The 17,978-nt window shown below is 40.1% G+C and overlaps 1 protein-coding gene across 1 annotated transcript in view; it reads right to left on the reverse strand.

The window, feature by feature from the left end:
* The window catches only part of LOC144647098 (uncharacterized), a 78,491-nt gene that overhangs the window by 40,723 nt on the left and 19,790 nt on the right, over positions 1-17,978 (reverse strand). The window contains exons 8-9 of the mRNA XM_078506848.1: positions 14,453-14,624; positions 8,316-8,464 (exon numbers count right to left, since the gene is read on the reverse strand). Of these exons, the coding sequence (XP_078362974.1) occupies positions 8,316-8,464; positions 14,453-14,624 (321 nt within the window). The remainder of the gene's footprint in view (positions 1-8,315; positions 8,465-14,452; positions 14,625-17,978) is intronic.

A 17,978-nucleotide genomic window follows, 5' to 3' on the forward strand; every position in this document is an offset into this window, starting at 1 on the left:
AAAGTTTCATTGTGACGTCAGCATTCAACCGTTTCTTTCTTGTTGAGCGAGCATACGGGCTCGAATCTGGCGAATATTTCGTTTATAAGTGTTTTTTCGAGTCATTTTCCACTGCAGAAGCCCCCAGGCTGGCATCATTAAGCTAGAATGGTGGGTAGAGGCCAGCATCTGAAAGAAACCAGAGGTGAGAGATGATTTTGTCTTGATTGGAACGCCAGAAATATTCGAATCGAAAGATGGCGGTTCATTGGTAAAGTTCTCTCTGGCCGTTCTGTGGGTGGATTCCAAGACCTGCCAAGGCATTTTGGACGAGTTCTGACTTCCAAAGAATGCAATCGGTGCAACATTTTGCCGGCAGGATTGGGTGGCTCATAAAAAATATATGGAATAAAGGTAGGAAGCCTTTCATGCCGTCGCCATGACTGTTTTTCCCAAGCATCCCTTTCGGTCAGCAACGAGGAAATTACAGGTTTGCAAGCATAGCTCTAATCGAATAGTAATTGCTGAGTCTGCTGAATGATTGATGGGAAATTTCCTTGGTGAACGGAAGGGAATAGGGTTGAAGTTTGCTGCAAATGTATATTTTTGAAGTCAGAATTATTTTTTCATTAAAAAAAATGGAGGCAAAGATGTGTGTTTTTTGTTGTTGTCCTGTTACGTAGAAAACGGGCATTTTCAGATTTGCTGCTGAACAAACAACCATATGCAACAGAAATCAAGAGTTTTAGTCAGTTAGTTGGCTTTTAAAGCTATGAAAATTATCACTTTGCCATAAAAAGCAGTCATTACTATCATGTGCCCAGATATGTAAAAGCTAGAGTTTTTTCAATCACTGCTGGTATTTTCCACGCACATATGCGTTGCTAGGACTTAAAGGGTTAATATTATTGAGGAACGAAAACAATTAACTACAGGGACTGTCTATCAAAATCCCAAAACCCCCACCCCGCACTTACCCCATACAAATAAACAATCCCGGGTGTTGATGGGATGGTCATGATGGGATCCTGATGGTCACTAAAAAATTATACTGTTCCATTTGGTCAAAAATTCTCACTGTTTTTTCCACACAAACGAAATGCACGAACCCCCAGACAACTTGGAGGATCATCTATTCTCGTCTAAGGAGACCACTTTGGACCTATTACGTGACGTTCACTTATATCCATAAATGGCTTGTAGCTATTGACTAGAAGTACACAGATACATGGTCAGCACAACTTTTCTTTATTGGCCATAAATGCATTAAACACGCGTATACATTACGAACCTATTTCTATTGCAGTGTAGCAATAAAAGCGAACTTCTACATTTTACATTTATTGTGGTTGAATGTCATATATCTTCAAAACCTTTTCCAGCTACTGCTGTTGTATAGTGATCCTCTTCTTTAGAAGCTCTTCGATCTTTTCCTTCCTTTCGTTTTTTTTGGACGTTTTGCTTTGTCGTTCTTTGCATCTCTCCGATCCTGGCCCGAATCCCTATCGCCTTGGCCCTCATTTTCATTTGCATCCTCAACTGGCTCTATAGGTACTCGCGTTCCCTTGATTTTCAATTTGACCTGGGTTACTCCTGCCAAATCCAGGCTTGGTTTATTCAGCGCGTCAGGAAGGTTGACACTCCAGGTGGTGAGAGCAGCAATTCCATCGTAGTATTCTTCATATCTGTCGCTTACTTTACCAGATTGGGTCACCTCGTAGCCGCCATCTTCTTTGATCCTGTAAGAGAACTCTGTCACACGAGGGGGAGCAATAAACTCATATCGTGTTCCTCTGAATACATCTGTCATCAAGCCGGTAAAGGAAATCCATGCAGTAATCGATTTCTTCGTTTCCTGTCGGCTAAACTGAACACCTTCAAAATAAATCTCAAACTCGTCCACGTGAACCCGCTCGTGTCCCATGAAAATGTCTGGGTCGTTCTCATCAAGCTTGAATAGAAAGGTTTTAGTGCGCTTAAGCTCTGAAATAGGGCATTTCAGAGTGTTCAATGCCAACTGGTTTGCTCTTCGACTTGACCGCTTCCCCGACTGGTGTCTCCTCTGAGAAATCAATGCCTGATCTCGACGAGCACTGCAATTGTTTTCGTCCATTATGATTATGGTTGCTTCAAATTGCTGTGGAATGAAAGGTGCAAAGTTCTCAACAGCGTTGATGACAGCACTAAGGCCCTGGTTAACTTTCTCGTGTAAAGCGTACAAGTCATCTGACATGGTAGGCATCACAGGACATTCCGACAACCAGTTGTAGAAATAAGAATCGCAGAAGGACATCAGCTTTTCAACCATTATGTTACGAAGTCGTTGCTTTTGCAGTGCCATTTCTATCAATAGCTCTCCATTCATTTCTCTGTTTTGTAATGCATTGTCGCGAGATGCTTTTATATTTGTTTGTGCTTGATGCTGTTCATTCTGTAGTGTTTTTAGCTTTGTCAACCTGGCTAGAAGGTCTTGAACCGTGATAGACTTTTCATGGTATCCCCTCCCCCAAATTGCCACGGTCTTAAGCGCTGCTAGGTAATCTGATGCCCCTGAGATCTCGCTAGCTGTTCCAACTCCAAGAAATACGTCTGCTTCTGCTTCAAACACTTCCCACTCTTTGATCATCACCGCCAAACTCTTCTCATTATTTTCGGGCGTGGACTTTGAATAGTAATCAGAAATGTCAGTCCCGGCATAGGGTAGAATTTCGAAATCAAGTTCCGTGAACGTTTTTCCTGCTTCAGTAATCTTGGAAATTGAGTCCATTATAATGCTAATCTTGAAGAGGGTCTTCTGAAGTTTAGTTATGTCTTTAGCAAGAGAACTCAGTGCAATTGTAAAACCCATGACTGCGCCAGCCCCACCACTAAATATAGATGTAATTCCTCCAATCACAGAGAACACTGCGTTAGCAGTCTGCTGTCTTGAGTACGCGCGCACCCCTGCCTCGAACGTCGCTTTGGCAGTATCTAATGCAGTTGTTGCATCGTCAAGTTTGTCTTTCATTGCTTGGACATCCTTTCTTGCTGCTTGAAGTTCCGTTTTCAGAGCTTCAACGTCCAAGTCGTTTTTCCTCACGATAGTGGTCATAAGTTCTGTCATAGAGTCTGTGGCTTCAATCCCTGCAGCAAAATCTTGGGATATTCTCTCGAACCTATCGTATTTCTGTATGGCAAGCTTAGCGTCATCCTTTATGAGGACTAGAATCTTCTCATGTGCCTTCAGCGACAGATAAGGTACCTTGTAAAATCCGCGAGCACGAAGGGAAAGATCTTCCATCAAATTCTTTGCCTCCAATCTTAGAGCATCCACAGTTCCTGTATCTATTTGTTCCTCCTTAGCCGCTCGAACTTCATCTAAAACATGCCGAATCAATGCAACTGGAAGACTTCCTCTGAGCAACTTGCCTTTTTTTGCAAAAGGAATCCCCTGTGAAACGACTTTTGCGCAATTCAACATAATTGAATAGAGTTCAACATTGAGAGCTTTCTTTGGATTTTGTTTGGATTTGATAGCAGCTTGTATTGAAAAATCCCTTGAGTTGTAGTTTCCAGAGCATGAGAAAGGTGCTGATGATTTAGATGTATAAATATTCAGAACTGTTCCTTGGACATATGTTGGGGAATTGCCTGAGTAACGGTTTTGACACAAAAGTTTTCCATGTTCAACTTTGACAGCTGCCCGGCGACCTGTATGTTTGGCATCATTCCACAGCACAATTTCTCCTCCGTTTTCTTTTAGGATTTCATTGGCAAAGAAAGCAACTTTTGCAAGGCTACTTGGAAGCGTCAGAGTCCCAGAAATAGTTATTTGGTGCGCATAGACAACAAGTTCGGTAGTGCTATCTCCTATATATGCTTTTAAATCAGATGTTTTGATATTTAAGAATCGAATCTCAACGTGGGGCATAAGGCTGGACACACTCTTCAGTTCGTCGTCATCTACAAACTGACACTGAGAATAGCAGTTGTTATTGGGGCACTGGTCGCAATTTGTTCCATCTGAGTTCAGCCTATAGCCAGGAGAGCAGACACACATGCTTGTACCGGGTCCTGTGTAGACACACCTGGCGTTACCTTCACAACCACCATCATTCGTCTCGCAATTGTTGATGGGAAAACAGTTTTCCCCATGCTTCTCGTAGCCTTCTACGCATGTGCAAGAGCTTCCACAGAAGTTGGTTTCTGCAATTGAGAGAAATTAAAAGCGATATAAATAGTGTTAATTCAAAATATCATTCGGCTGTTTAAACCAATAAGGTGATCAGCAGCGTCCTTCAGTATTGTTTTAAAATATCCACATACAAATTCTCCTTACAGACCTCAATACATTTTCATATAGTATCAGTTGGCATAATTTATAAAACATCGCCCACCTTTTTTCATGTAATTTCAGTAGTGAGGAAGGCCTGTTAGTGTCATAACTTTTGAGATTGTTCAAAAAGGCCAACCGATGGCAGTATCTTGATTAGACAGCAAAGGTGAGTTATCTTTAATCTTTGTTTGCTTTGGCATGCATAGTTAACGATAATATTCAAGTTTAGGTTTATTTTATTTCCTTTTTCCTTCGCGAACGTCATCTTGAGTTGTGGCAAATTTTCTTTTGCCATTTCTGCTTCTAACATTGGCAAAGTCAATTTGATTTCTAGCTGTTTAACTGAGGTTTTGGGCCTGAAGTGAGTGTTGTAGTTTACCAGGAATGCTCACCGATAGCAGTTTTTTGAAAAAGATTGAAAAGGTGGACTATCTTAAATCCTTGTTCTGCTTTTGATAATATTTATGTCAAGCCATTTAATAAAAATAAAACAGTGATGGCATCCGTATTCCTATTTGTAAGGAAAGCCAGAATTCTGAAAGGGAATCTCTACCCAATTACTGATTTAGCTGATGAAAAATATTCTGTCTGATAAGTTGCATTACAGCATGTATAAAGTGGTTCAAATGTGCGGTGTTGACTTGATTACATTTCAATACTGAAATGTCACATCTTCACATATCGACTTGATGTGGAAATCCGCAATCCTGGGCCTTTTTGTTGCTAAATGACGAAGTTCATAATGAGTTAATGTACATATTAAATCATATTGTATGTACGTAATGCATTGGAAGTTCGTTTTTTAGTTAAAACAAATAAATAATAATTCTTGGATCATTGAAAATGTCATCGCCTTTGCATGCATGTATGCGTATCGTTTATTAGTTGGCATTGAGTTGGAACCGTGGTTATAATGTTACATTTATATTGAAGGGCAATCTTTGGCAAATGAACTACATAAATTCAACATAAAAAATACTAACCAGCGAAATGGAATGTTGAAGTTGGGCCAGAACATCCTGTTTGAATCACCAACTCCTCGTCATCCGCAGGGCTGTCCCCACCTCCCTGCGGCTTCACGCACTTGCCTCCGCTATAACCAAGAGTCGTCCCGTCGTAGGTCAAGGTTGCCACTGATCCAGTTGATGTACAGTCTGTTAGAGTCAGTGCCTAGTGACAGGAAACAAGAGCAAAAAGCACTTCATTGTACACAGAATTTAAAACGAACCTACATTTGTCGATTCTGACTTTCACTAAATAAGGTACGGTATAGCTGTTTCTAGGCGATGTTATCGCTTCGTACCCAGTGTCTTCGTTCTGCTTGACTAGCGAGCGGTCAGGAAACGGGCGACGCTCGAAAAATTCGCATTGAAGTCCAAAAATATCGTTGCTCCGGTTCAATTGCGCATGCATTGCTTTCAAAATCATGGCTCAACAAACTCCATTTGAAAGTACCTGCACAACCCCATCCCCCCTACCCCCTTACCCCATTCACCACTGTTGGGCGGATGAAAGAATTAGTGCAAATCAAATGTTTATATAAATGCAAGCAATGTCATACATAGCGCTGGTTATTAGATTTAACTTTTTTCAACCTATGCTCTCAATTAAACATTGCATTTGATGACGAAGAATTTTGATTCTAAAAAGAGAAAAACAAATGCAGTGCAAATTACAATGCAAATGAGACAGTAATGTTTTTGTGCTGGTTGTCTTTAGTAATGAAGGCAATGCATTGCAAGTTTCATTCATTAACAGTGGTGGCCTATACAATGCAATGCACACGTCTCTCTCGCAATTGACAGTTATGTCCTTTGCATTGCATCATATCTTACCCAGGGGCTTAGCTAGGATTTTTCAAAGAAAGGGTCACACTCACTATGTTATAACCACGGTACTTAACAGATTGTCACATCGACATCCACGCTGTGTTTTGCTAGAGGTAGTCAGTCAGAGTCAGGTTTTACAAGATCATTGTTAAGAACAGTATTGAAATGTTTCACTGGAGGACGTAAGCGGGAAGGCGCATGAGTGCTTGAGGCACGAACTTCGAGGGGGGTCAGGGGGGCATGCTCCCCCGGAAATTTTTCAAATTGGACTCCAAAAGTGCCATTTCCTGTGTTCCCTGGACCATAATTGGATAACTGGGACAGCCAGACGGCAGCAAGCGTGAAACCAACCCCCCTGAGCAGTGAGCATGGGGGAGGGACAAGCCTGCAAAATAGCTGAGTAAATTGGGTATCTAGCACTGGTAAAGAAAGATTTAATACATTGATGCCATGTTTGATCTTAAAGTGTATATGACATGAAAAATATTTCCGGCTGATTTGAAAGGCCTTTCCAAATACAGAAGAATGGCGTTTTTCTTTTCGAAATATCTTTTTTTCGTTTCAGAGATATTGACGTTTTTGTATTATGCAAATTAGATCAGTGATGACGTCATAAGTTTTGACTCTAAAAAATGGTAAAATACTGAATAAAAAATATCTCTGGAAATATTGAAGCAGTGTTCTTGAAACTTGGCACCGCAAATGTGCATCACAAAAGAAACAAAATGACACTCTAAGGGCTGTTGCCATGACAACAGTTTTGCCGCTGGTGCTGTCTCAATAAAAACTGAAATTACCAGTTTTTGTCTTAAACCAAGAACCATCTAGCGCAGCCAAACCGATGGTGGGAATTAAGATAATATGGGAACTATGTCTGTTCTAAGTTGTAAATTTTTTATAAAAAAATCCCACAAAGGAGGGGGGGCACGGGCACCCTAGGACCCCCCTTTCGCTACGCCCCTGTTACCGTGCCATCTGAACCAGGATCTGCGACACATTTTCCACTTGCTACATGAACCAGTGGCGACGAGAAGCTTTCTTTATAGAAGACTTGTTCGGCAGACGTACAGGAAGCCTGGAACTCAAGCTTGTTTCCATTTACACCAACACATTTATTGCTTGAATGTTTCAGGTATCCCTGGATCCCTGGAGAAAAAAATTAAAAGTGTTTATCAAAATAGATTTGGAACCCCATTTTCATGCACTAATCTGCTTTAGATGTCGCCCTTTAACGAAGGTTGCAGAAATAGTAGAGGTGCTGCGGAAAAAAAATCAAACGCCATGAGCCAAATTGTTGTCTAAGTAACCCTACTGGATACAGCAACTGATTACAAAGCATTGTATTAAACTTAGCAAAAAAGTTAGTTTTAAGATGTGTTTTTTTCAGTCAAATATGAATATCAATTACATCACTTTACTTTGCTTCTTTATGTTTAGCTTTGCTTTGCTTCGTTACGTTTTGCTTTGCGTTACTTAACATGATCCAAAACTTTGCCTAAGAATTTACTTTTTAAACCAAATTTTCACCTCAGACGCAGACCTTTAAAAAAATCCGTAAAACTGTCTATCTGTATATTTTACTACATGATTAATTATTACTGCCAAAGCTTTAAAGTATGACCCCTTTTTAATTCACATTTTGTTGGTGCAAATTTAAGTCAACTGCAAGCTATCCTAGGCTTTTTGTTGGATTACTTTAGGAACACAAGAAGATTAACTAAAAATGCTCACACTTTTGGGCTCCTTGCCGTAATGTTTGACTGTTTCTGTAAACGTTTATCGTCCTCTGTGGTCGTTTTTTGTCTGCCGAAGCAACCTCGTTCCCAGGGTCTCTTTCTCCCCTGTTTGGCTGTCTGCCTGCCTGCCTGTCTTTCCGTCTGTGTGTCTGTCTGTCTGTCAGTCGGTCTGACAGATAGTGTCGGACCGACTGCCTGTCTGTGTTTCAGTCAGTCTGTCTGTCTATCCGTCTGTCTGTCTGTCTGTCTGTCTGTCTCTGTGTCAGTCGGTCTATCTGTCTGTCTGTCTTTCTGTCTGTCTGTCTATCCGTCTGTCTGTCTGTCTGTCTGTCTGTCTGTCTGTCTGTCTGTCTGTCTGTCTCTGTGTCAGTCGGTCTATCTGTCTGTCTGTCTTTCTGTCTGTTAATCCGTCTGTTTGTCTGACTGTCTACATCTGTCCCTCTTTTCTTTACTCACTTTTTAATGCAAAGCTGGCATATGCCTCTCCACACTCTGCCCTTTCAACTAACTCGGTGTCTTCAGCGGGGTTCAGTTGCCCCGCCTTAGGGACCAGGCACTTACTGGTAAATACGTCTTGCAGAGAGTTTACGTTCGTGAACTGAAAACTTAAGTAACAAAATTAAGGTATAAGTATGAGAAATCATATTGACCAGAACAACAACTGTACATGTCCCTACTGCAGATTTCTCAAACCCCTATTCCATGCTCAACTGTTTTCAATCAATATAGGCTATTTATTTCTAGAAATAAATATTTTGATGCAGCTTGTGAACATGACGTATGGATCTTCCAGCTTCCTGTTGGATGGTTCTTCTGGTCATACGGGATATTTTTCATTCGCTCGATGTCTTAAGCAAGCGAAAAGAAATTTCTACGTGGCAAGAAGTTGCAAAAGCCTTTTGCACGTATTTTCCACCGTTGAAGCTCTGCGACCTTTTTGGAGCGCTATACCCAGCTGTTATTCTTTATAATAAGATAAGTGATCGAATGAGTAAAGCTTGTAAGAATATTTTCAATATAAATGTTAGCGAAAGTAATATACGACGTTTCGACATCGTCGGATGTCATTGTCAAGTGAAATGTTTGGCGTTAGTTCTTGCATATAAATACGTATACAATTATGTAGATAAGGTGACAAGTAGTTAAAGTGATAATTAGGAAATTAAACAAACAATTTTCTGAATTTTGCTCTGACAGCGTCTGATTGTGTGTTTAGTGTTGGCTGAAGTTATCTGATATATAACATTTCATATGTCAGGCAGTCAAGTTTACTCTTGCAGTTCTTTAGGATGGTGAAATGGTCTTCAAGTTTCTTTGGCTCCATATTGTGTTCATTCTTGATGTGATTTTCGATTCAAGCAGAGCTCGAGCTCCGGCGGGGGGGGGGGGGGGGGGACTCCCATATGAAAGGGACGGTGATGCTCGTCGTCTCGCTTAGGGGTGTAATTTTTGGATTTTGGTCTCGCTTAGGGTGTTCTGGGCAAACTGTCATTATTTTTAGCCGTCAAGGTCTCGTTTAGGGTTGCACGCGAAGAAATAACCAAAAAGAAATAATTTTCATTCGTTATATTTACTCGATTCATATAAACAAAGTCTCTTTTAGGGGTCTTCATAAGCTTCGGCCACGCCCAGATTGGTCTCTTTTAGGGGTAAAATTCAAAATTTCCGACGAGCATCCCCGCCCCTTCTATATGGGAGTCCCCCCCGGGGGGCAGAGCTATGATGCTAAGCAATACGTTGATATAAGTGTCGGCGAGTATACCCGACATAGCTCGCATCGCACGAGCCACATTTTAATAAATACGCAACGCTTTGCTGGTTGATTAATGGAGGTTTTTCTTCGCGCATCTTGACATCATCATCAATTTTCCTACTCGTGAACACTGGCTGTAGTGGTTTTCCAATTTTGTTGCTGAAATCTCGTAGTTGTCTTCTAACAGTGTCGGCCGACTTTTGATCTTTGAACGGTAGTACAATTCTGGTACTGTCGGCGCGGTTGCTTGTGTGAGTTTTGCTTTCCGTTGGGACTGTTACGGAGGTCAGAAACTGTGAAATGGTGGAATCAACAAGATGTGCAGGGTACTGCAGTTTGAGGAAAAGATATTTCAAACGCGTGCATTCTTTGGAGAAGTACTCCCAAGAAGAGGATAGATAATAAGCTCTGGTGAGCATTGTTCTTATTAGTGCTCTTTTGTACCGGAAGTCGGCGTGGCTTTGATAGTGTAAAAGAAGGCCTAACTCTATTGACTGAAGCGTCTATCAACGACACTTCAACATTTAGAAAATGTGACCTCAAGAAACCCAAACGAAGGGCCGGCCGCCAAAAAATTACCACCCGCTCTTGTACAAGGAGAAACATCTCGCATCGATTGTTCGAAAAATTTTACCAAAGTCCATCACTGATTCGGTTTGTCCTCAAGCCTCTAGACTCGCCCACCTGTACGGCTTGCCAAAGACAAACAAGAAAAGCCTATCTATGCACCCAATTTATAAGCCACCGGGACATATAATTATGACCTTGCAAAGTGGTTAGATGACAAACTAAAGCCTCTCTCTCACAACCAGCATACTATCACAGATGTCTTCCAGTTCGCTGATGAAATTCCAACAACAGAGTTCAGAGAGGAAGATCAACTTGTCTCCTATGATGTCTCATCACTGTTCACAAACGTCCCCCTTGACGAAACAATCGGACTCCTGGCTGACAAAGCGTTTGAAGATAATTGGTTCAACAGAACGCATAATCTCAACATCAGCTAATCTGATCTGATTCAGCTTCTCAATGTCGCCACTAAAGATCAAATATTCCAATTTAATGGTCTTCTTTATGAACGGAGTGGTCATGGGGTCACCCCTTGGTCCTCTATTAGCGAATGTCTTTATGTGTTCTGTCGAAGAGAACATTCAACGCACAGGACAAATGCCGCCTTTTTATAGACGATACGTTGATGATACGTTAACAACCACTCCCGACCCTCAACACCGGACACCCGTTCATTCAATTCACTATGGAAACGTCAATAAACAACGCACTACCTTTCCTTGGAATGGAGCTATTGAAGAATGGCACCCAAATCCAAACAAAAGTCTATGTAAAACCGACGAACTTAAGCCTTCTTTTACACTATCAAAGCCACGTCGACTTCCGGTACAAAAGAGCACCAATAAGAACAATGCTGACCAGAGCTTATCATCTATCCTCCTCTTGGGAGTACTTCTCCAAAGAATGCACACGTTTGAAAGATTTTTTCCTCAAACTGCAGTACCCTGCACATCTTGTTGATTCCACCATTTGACAGTTTCTGACCTCCGTAACAGTCCCAACGGAAAGCAAAACTCACACAAGCAACCGCGGCGACAGTACCAGAATTGTACTACCGTTCAAAGATCAAAAGTCGGCCGACACTGTCAGAAGACAACTACGAGATTTGAGCAACAAAATTGGAAAACCACTACAGCCAGTATTCACGAGTAGGAAAATTGAAGATGATGTCAAGATGCGCGAAGAAAAACCTCCATTAATCAACCAGCAAAGCGTTGTGTATTTATTAAAATGTGGCTCGTGCGATGCGAGCTATGTCGGGTATACTCGCCGACACTTATATCAACGTGTTGCTGAGCATCATAGCTCTGCTGGAATCGGAAATCACATCAAGAATCATTCTCGACCCCAGAGCTCTTCTCTTTTGCGCATGACTGACGGCGAGAAGAGCTCTGGGCAACCCTGGAACAGAGCCTATTCTCATTTGAAGTTCGTTGAAACAATGAAAACACTTCTGATTGGTCGATCTGTAACGCGCCAAAATTTGAACGTGCGTCGGCATGGTTGTCCTGGCCCCTGGGGAATTGAATGTCTGTGCTTTATGTAAATCAAAGATTGTGCACGCAATCGTAATATGTGCTGTTTTTCGGATGTATTTCTGTTTGGAGACGACATCAACAGTCTCAGAGCAATTCCTCTTCACTTAAATAACCATGTTCATTTTATAACGACGTTTAACAGCAGAGAATCGTTCAAAAACAGCACTGATTACAATTACGTGACACGACCTGAATTTGCATAAAACCGCAGACATGTCTGAATGAATGCAACGGTTGAATGACTTTTTTAATTATTCACTTGTTGAACATTTTAAAATAAAGTATTCATTTAGAAAAACTACCTTGCTGATTTTAACTTTACTGGGGCTTTACACGAGCTAAAGCTGTAACATTAATTTTTGCTGAAATTTGCAACAAAATCCTACTGCTAGTAATCGTTGCAAGAGCCGTTTTTTGTCTCTGGAATGTGGAGCGTGCGCAATAGAGTCATCGTAGCCAGATTTTGGCTACGCTTGCGTGGAGTTTCCCAGAGCTTTTGTCGCCGTCAGTCACGTGAAAAAGACAATAGCTCTGGGGTCGAGAATGATCAAGAATGAACACAATATGGAGCCAAAGAAACTTGAAGACCATTTCACCATCTTAAAGAAGTGCAAGAGCAAACTTGACTGCCTGATATATGAAATGTTATATATCAGAGAACTTCAGCCAACACTAAACACACAATCAGACTCAATCAGAGCAAAATTGTTTGTTTAATTTCCTAATTATCACTTTAACTACTTGTCACCTTATCTGCATAATTGTATACGTATTTATATGCAAAAACTAACGCCAAACATTTCACTCGACAATGACATCCGACGATGTCGAAACGTCGTTTAATAGAGTTTTCCGATTTAGCGGAAAATTCACTTAAATGGAACACATTTTTCCGCCTATTGAAAATCTTATTAAATTCACTTAGTTAACCCATTAAAAATTCATTAATTTGCTTGCTTGTTTTTACTCACCACATCGATATTACTGTAATAACGGTAAGCAGAAAACTCGAAATCAGGGAATCTTAAATTTTGCGTGATCCACGTTTCATTATAGAGAGCTATTACCAATTCAGTAAAATGTGGTGCATTGCCAAAAAAATATGTAAGAATTTTCTTTAAAAAAAAATACTTTTTTATTTCGAATAAAATGCACAAAAATATTTCCAACTGTTAACCTGGTCAAGCTACGCCACTCGCGGCCACATTTCTCAACAGCCTGACAATCATCATATTTTCAATAGGTGTGTATCGACAATTTGACATTTTACGCTTTGGTAACTTTTTTCTTCTGCGCGTGTTGTCCACTGCTCGAGGGCATTGTAATATCACCATGCAGTGCAGCTCTCAAAAAGAGTATTGCTCTCGCCTAATGACATATCTGAAGGCAGTCAGTCCACATGACATGGGCACAGTTTCGAAAGAAAAAAGAATTAGTTCTTAAACAAAAGGCAAAATCGCGATTTTTTTGAGCGGAGCGGGACGGCTGTACACAGGCTAGTGTGATGTTCGCATGTTGTACGTTCCAAGGTGTAACAAAAAAAGTGATATGTGATGTTTACCCGTGGAATTTTTTATGTGCAAATGAAAAGAAAACAATACAACAAAAAGATACCGCCTCATTTTTCAACTCCCATCTTTCTATTTATTTGGTAGATGGTGGCAATAAGCAAAGTTGCAAAACCGTAGAGAAGTGTGAAGTTCCACAAATGGCAACTGTTTGGATGGAAAATAAGTTGTGCAAAAGTTATGCTGCGAAAACTTTCATGTTCGTCAACGTTTGGGGTTTACTCTGGTGTAAGAACTTGTAAAATTTTTCTTTGTTTTGGGGCTATTATTTTCCTGCTTTTTATTGTTTCGAGGTTCTTTGTTGTCTTGGTCGTTCTTTGTTCTACGATACTTGTGAGTTTCACAGGTTTCACAGGCTTTTACGTGTGCGATAAAAAAGCCGCCTCCTTTCAGTAACTATTTTTTTACACCATGGAAACTTTGCACCTAAAAACATTTTTCTTCAGTTGTCTCAGAAAATATACTGCTGTTTTCAATATATTTTTCTGGGAAAACTGTGATGAACATTGTATCTTGATTTTCAAGCAGTTTAAAAAGAATATAGTTTGCATTCCACCACGAGACATTGTATTTACTGCAAGGATTGCTAATTTAATCTGCTCGTAAACAATGAATAATTACTGAAATTTCATTGTGCAAATTGAAACAAACGGCACTTTGCATCTAATTAGCTATAACAGGCGGAAAAAGTCGTTCCATTTCCGTTTAATCGGAAAACTCTATTACTTTCGCTAATATTTATATTGAAAATAAGATAAGTGCACGATTATTGTTTGCTATTATAGCGCACAAGAGATCTTTTTATGAAAATTTTCATAATACGAGGCGTTATGCACGATTGCACGTCTTTGTTCAGCTCGAGCTCCTTGTTTTGTTAGCTGTTCACTGAGAAGTTCAAGCGAAAGAATGAAAGTATCTCTCACAACTGCCTTCGGAACTTGGAAGGAGCAAGGATGCTTATTAAAATACCATTTAAATATAAGATATATGTATCGTGAGGTCCAAGCATTTTGAGAAAATACTGCCACGTATTGTTGAATGGAAGACGTTGGAAAAATGAATTGTGTAATTTGAATTGAGGCTCTTTTAATTAAATTTTACTGAGATAATTGAAACTTTTAAGTTTTTAAAATTGAGTTGATCAAGCTACATCAAACTACTTACGGAGGGCACTGTCCAAGCGACTGATTAACAATGCAGTTTGCACCTTGTTTGATAGTCCCATCGCTTGACCAGCTCAGGAGAGCAGTTTGGCTTTTGCAGTCAGTTTTGAGTACCAACGTTTGGTTGATATAATGAGCGCATTTCCCACTTTTGTGCATAAAGTAACCGTAACCTATTTTTAAAAAAAGTGGGTTAGATTTCATTTTGTACCTTCATACCCCAAACGGAAATAATTCTCTAAAACTTCTAACCGCCAAAATTGATGATTTGACTTAAACCTACACCTTGGGCATTTGCTAGTTCACCAGTGGAATATTCCTTGAACTCTTATTCGTGGCACAAAACGTTTTCAAGGCCATAAACAATTCACTTTCCGCTTAAAAATGGAAGAAAAAACAATTACTTTTCAACGTTTGAATGCATACCGCCAGCAATTATAACTGGCCTTTTTAAGAATGCCGGTCTCTTAGAATCAGACATTTTTGAAAATTGGCGGTAAGAGGGGAAACTTCGATTTCTTTCATATTTTAGTGTTAGATAGGCTAGGGTATAACTTAAATCACTGTATAGTTTTTTCGATGGAATATCCTTCTATTTTGAGGCGCTAAATTATTGCACGAGTTCGAGAGCCTCGCGTGCAAAAACAAATCACTTTACCGTCTTTAATCTCTAAAGATCTGCTGAAATGATTTTGGGAAATATTGCGTTGTTCTTTATAGACATAATAATTTAATTTCGAAGGCATACAATTCACTGCCGTAAAAGTACTTGGTAAATAAAATTAATTTTCACCATGTGCGAGACCTTCAAATCGTTTCAACTTCTGGTGGTTGAATATAAGAAGAATGGTGTATAGATCCCTGTAAAAATTTACTTGGGCAAATGATTAAGAGCGACGCGAGAGCTTTTCGAATTCTGTTAAAAATGCAAATATTTGACCTTAAGCGGTCAACTTTGAAGTTACGAGTCAGACATGAATTTCAATCCGTGCACATGTCTTAACCCATTTTAGGTCAAACTAAACACATACAAAAACATTATGAAATGTTCTAACCCTAATCTGCTGTAAAAGGTAGGTTCGAAGGCCATTTAAGCACGATTCCGGCTCTAGTCATCCGTCGCAATTGAGCTTTGTTTGTGTAGATTTGTCGGAAGCACCGTGCCAACTGTCAACATATTCAGTGGTCGAATTCCAATCTTTGATCAACTTTCGGCGCATCTCATCACCACTGCATCTTCTTCGACGGCATAGCCGTTTGTAAAGTATTGCTTGGCTTATAGTACACATAAATATTACTTCTGATCGCTGCTAAAATGGCACTTGAATGTCGGCGCTTTACAGTCTATCTTGCACGGAGCCGGAGGGATCTGTACACCATTCTTCCTATATTCAACCAACGATTTAAAGGTTTCGCACATGGTGAAAATTAATTTTATTTACCAAGTACTTTTACGGCAGTGAATTGTATGCCTTCGAAATTAAATTATTATGTCTACAAAGAACAACGCAATATTTCCCAAAATCATTTCAGCAGATCTTTAGAGATTTTTGAAAAAGATTTGCGTGTTTTAAAGACGGTAAAGTGATTTGTTTTTGCACGCGAGGCTCTCAAACTCGTGCAATAATTTAGCGCCTCAAATGGCGATTTTAACGGATTTTCCTTATTTGCATTTTTCTTTAAAATAGAAGGATATTCCATCGAAAAAACTATACAGCGATTTAAGTTATACCCTAGCCTATCTAACACTAAAATATGAAAGAAATCGAAGTTCTCGCTCTTGCCGCGAAATGTCTGATTCTAAGAGGCCGGCATTCTTAAGTCACTGCTATACATTATTAATCGGGCGTGGCCGATTTATAGTTTACCCTTTGGTCGTCCTAGAGCGTAGTCTCCTGGCGCGGCCAAAAAGACGGGGATAGCTTGGGGTTGCTACAAAACCGCTACGGGTGACGCATACCGCAATGGTTTTCATTTTAGTTTTGACAGGAAATCGTTGCAGGCACACTTGGTCGACTTTTGGGTTAATGTGTAATCAGGTTGTGTTTTTTTGCTTCGGCGGAAGGACAGAGAAAAAAGCTTACGGGGCAAAGTACAGTATGGGGCCCAGTTCTCGGCCACTTTTGACGTAAACTTGTATTTCTTACCTCAGAAGAACCGCAGGAACTTGAAATTTCTCCCAGAGCTAGCTACATTATTCAGCTTTTTGGTGTAAAGCTATCGACCGGTCAAAAATTAATTTGCCCGAGCAATAATAAAAATAAAAGCTCCATTTGTGGGCCCAGTTCTCGGCCACCTTGGCCCAGTTCTCGGCCACTTTTGACGTAAACTTGTATTTCTTACCTCAGAAGAACCGCAGGAACTTGAAATTTCTCCCAGAGCTAGCTACATTATTCAGCTTTTTGGTGTAAAGCTATCGACCGGTCAAAAATTAATTTGCCCGAGCAATAATAAAAATAAAAGCTCCATTTGTGGGCCCAGTTCTCGGCCACCTTGGCCCAGTTCTCGGCCACTAAAAAGCTTGTGCGTAATTATCTGTAAAAAAAATGCTCAATTAATTTTCACAGTCATAAAATCACTCTGTAAACCTATTTATACTATATCGATCCCAAATTATTTTTATGATGCTTTGTTTTACTTTAGAAAAGAAGGATTTTAACGCGCCTAGTTGCCTATGTGCAGGTTCTGGCAAAACCGCATTGTGTGACCCGTGCATTTAGATGGTTTATTTTGCAGTGAAAAGGTCTTGAAAGATTTAGGTGTTGTAGAAATAATAGACAAGACAAGAGTCAGCTCAAAACTTAGAGATAAGATTGAACTTTATTTTTAAAACATTTATTTCTTTCATTCTGGCAGCAGCAGATGAAATTATATTAAAAACCAAGCGCTAAGCTGTGATAGCGAGCAGGGTGGCCGAGAACTGGCAAATACGCAAACGTCGCAAGAAAAAATTTCGAAGTAAATTAAGACCAAAAAATACAACGGTTCAACGAAAAGTTAACTAAAGCAGAAAGCTGAATTATTCTACGTTTCACATGCCAAAAATTAGCTCGTATGGTGGGGGCTTTTGGATAAAATACGAATTTAACTACATCCATGAATTTGGAGCCGTAAACAAACAACTTTTTCGGGAATGCAAATTCACCTACCTCCGCGTAAACTCGACGTGTGAGCTTTCTATATCGAATTGAACGATCAAACTCAAGATACTTAAAGCACATGAATCAGTCTATCGTTTGAAGGAAATACCTTTTTCTTTTGATTCAACTGGAGTGTGAAAAAACGCGTTAAACACAAAGTGGCCGAGAACTGGACCCGGCCGAGAACTGGGCCCCATACTGTACTGATATTCACCATTGTGAAATTGCACTTACTTTGACAAGTTAAAGTTATTTTTGTAAATGAAAAAGGTAACGTCATTGATGTCACGCAGTGTTTTTTTTAGCAAACTAGATGGTTTGCTGGTTTCTGACTATGAATGGGGGTGTGATCTTGCGGTATATTTTTTGAGCCTGACTCCGCCGTAA

This window comes from Oculina patagonica, chromosome 3, assembly GCF_052425735.1.
Source record: "Oculina patagonica isolate OP01 chromosome 3, crgOcupat, whole genome shotgun sequence".
Taxonomy (NCBI): Eukaryota; Metazoa; Cnidaria; class Anthozoa; order Scleractinia; family Oculinidae; genus Oculina; species Oculina patagonica.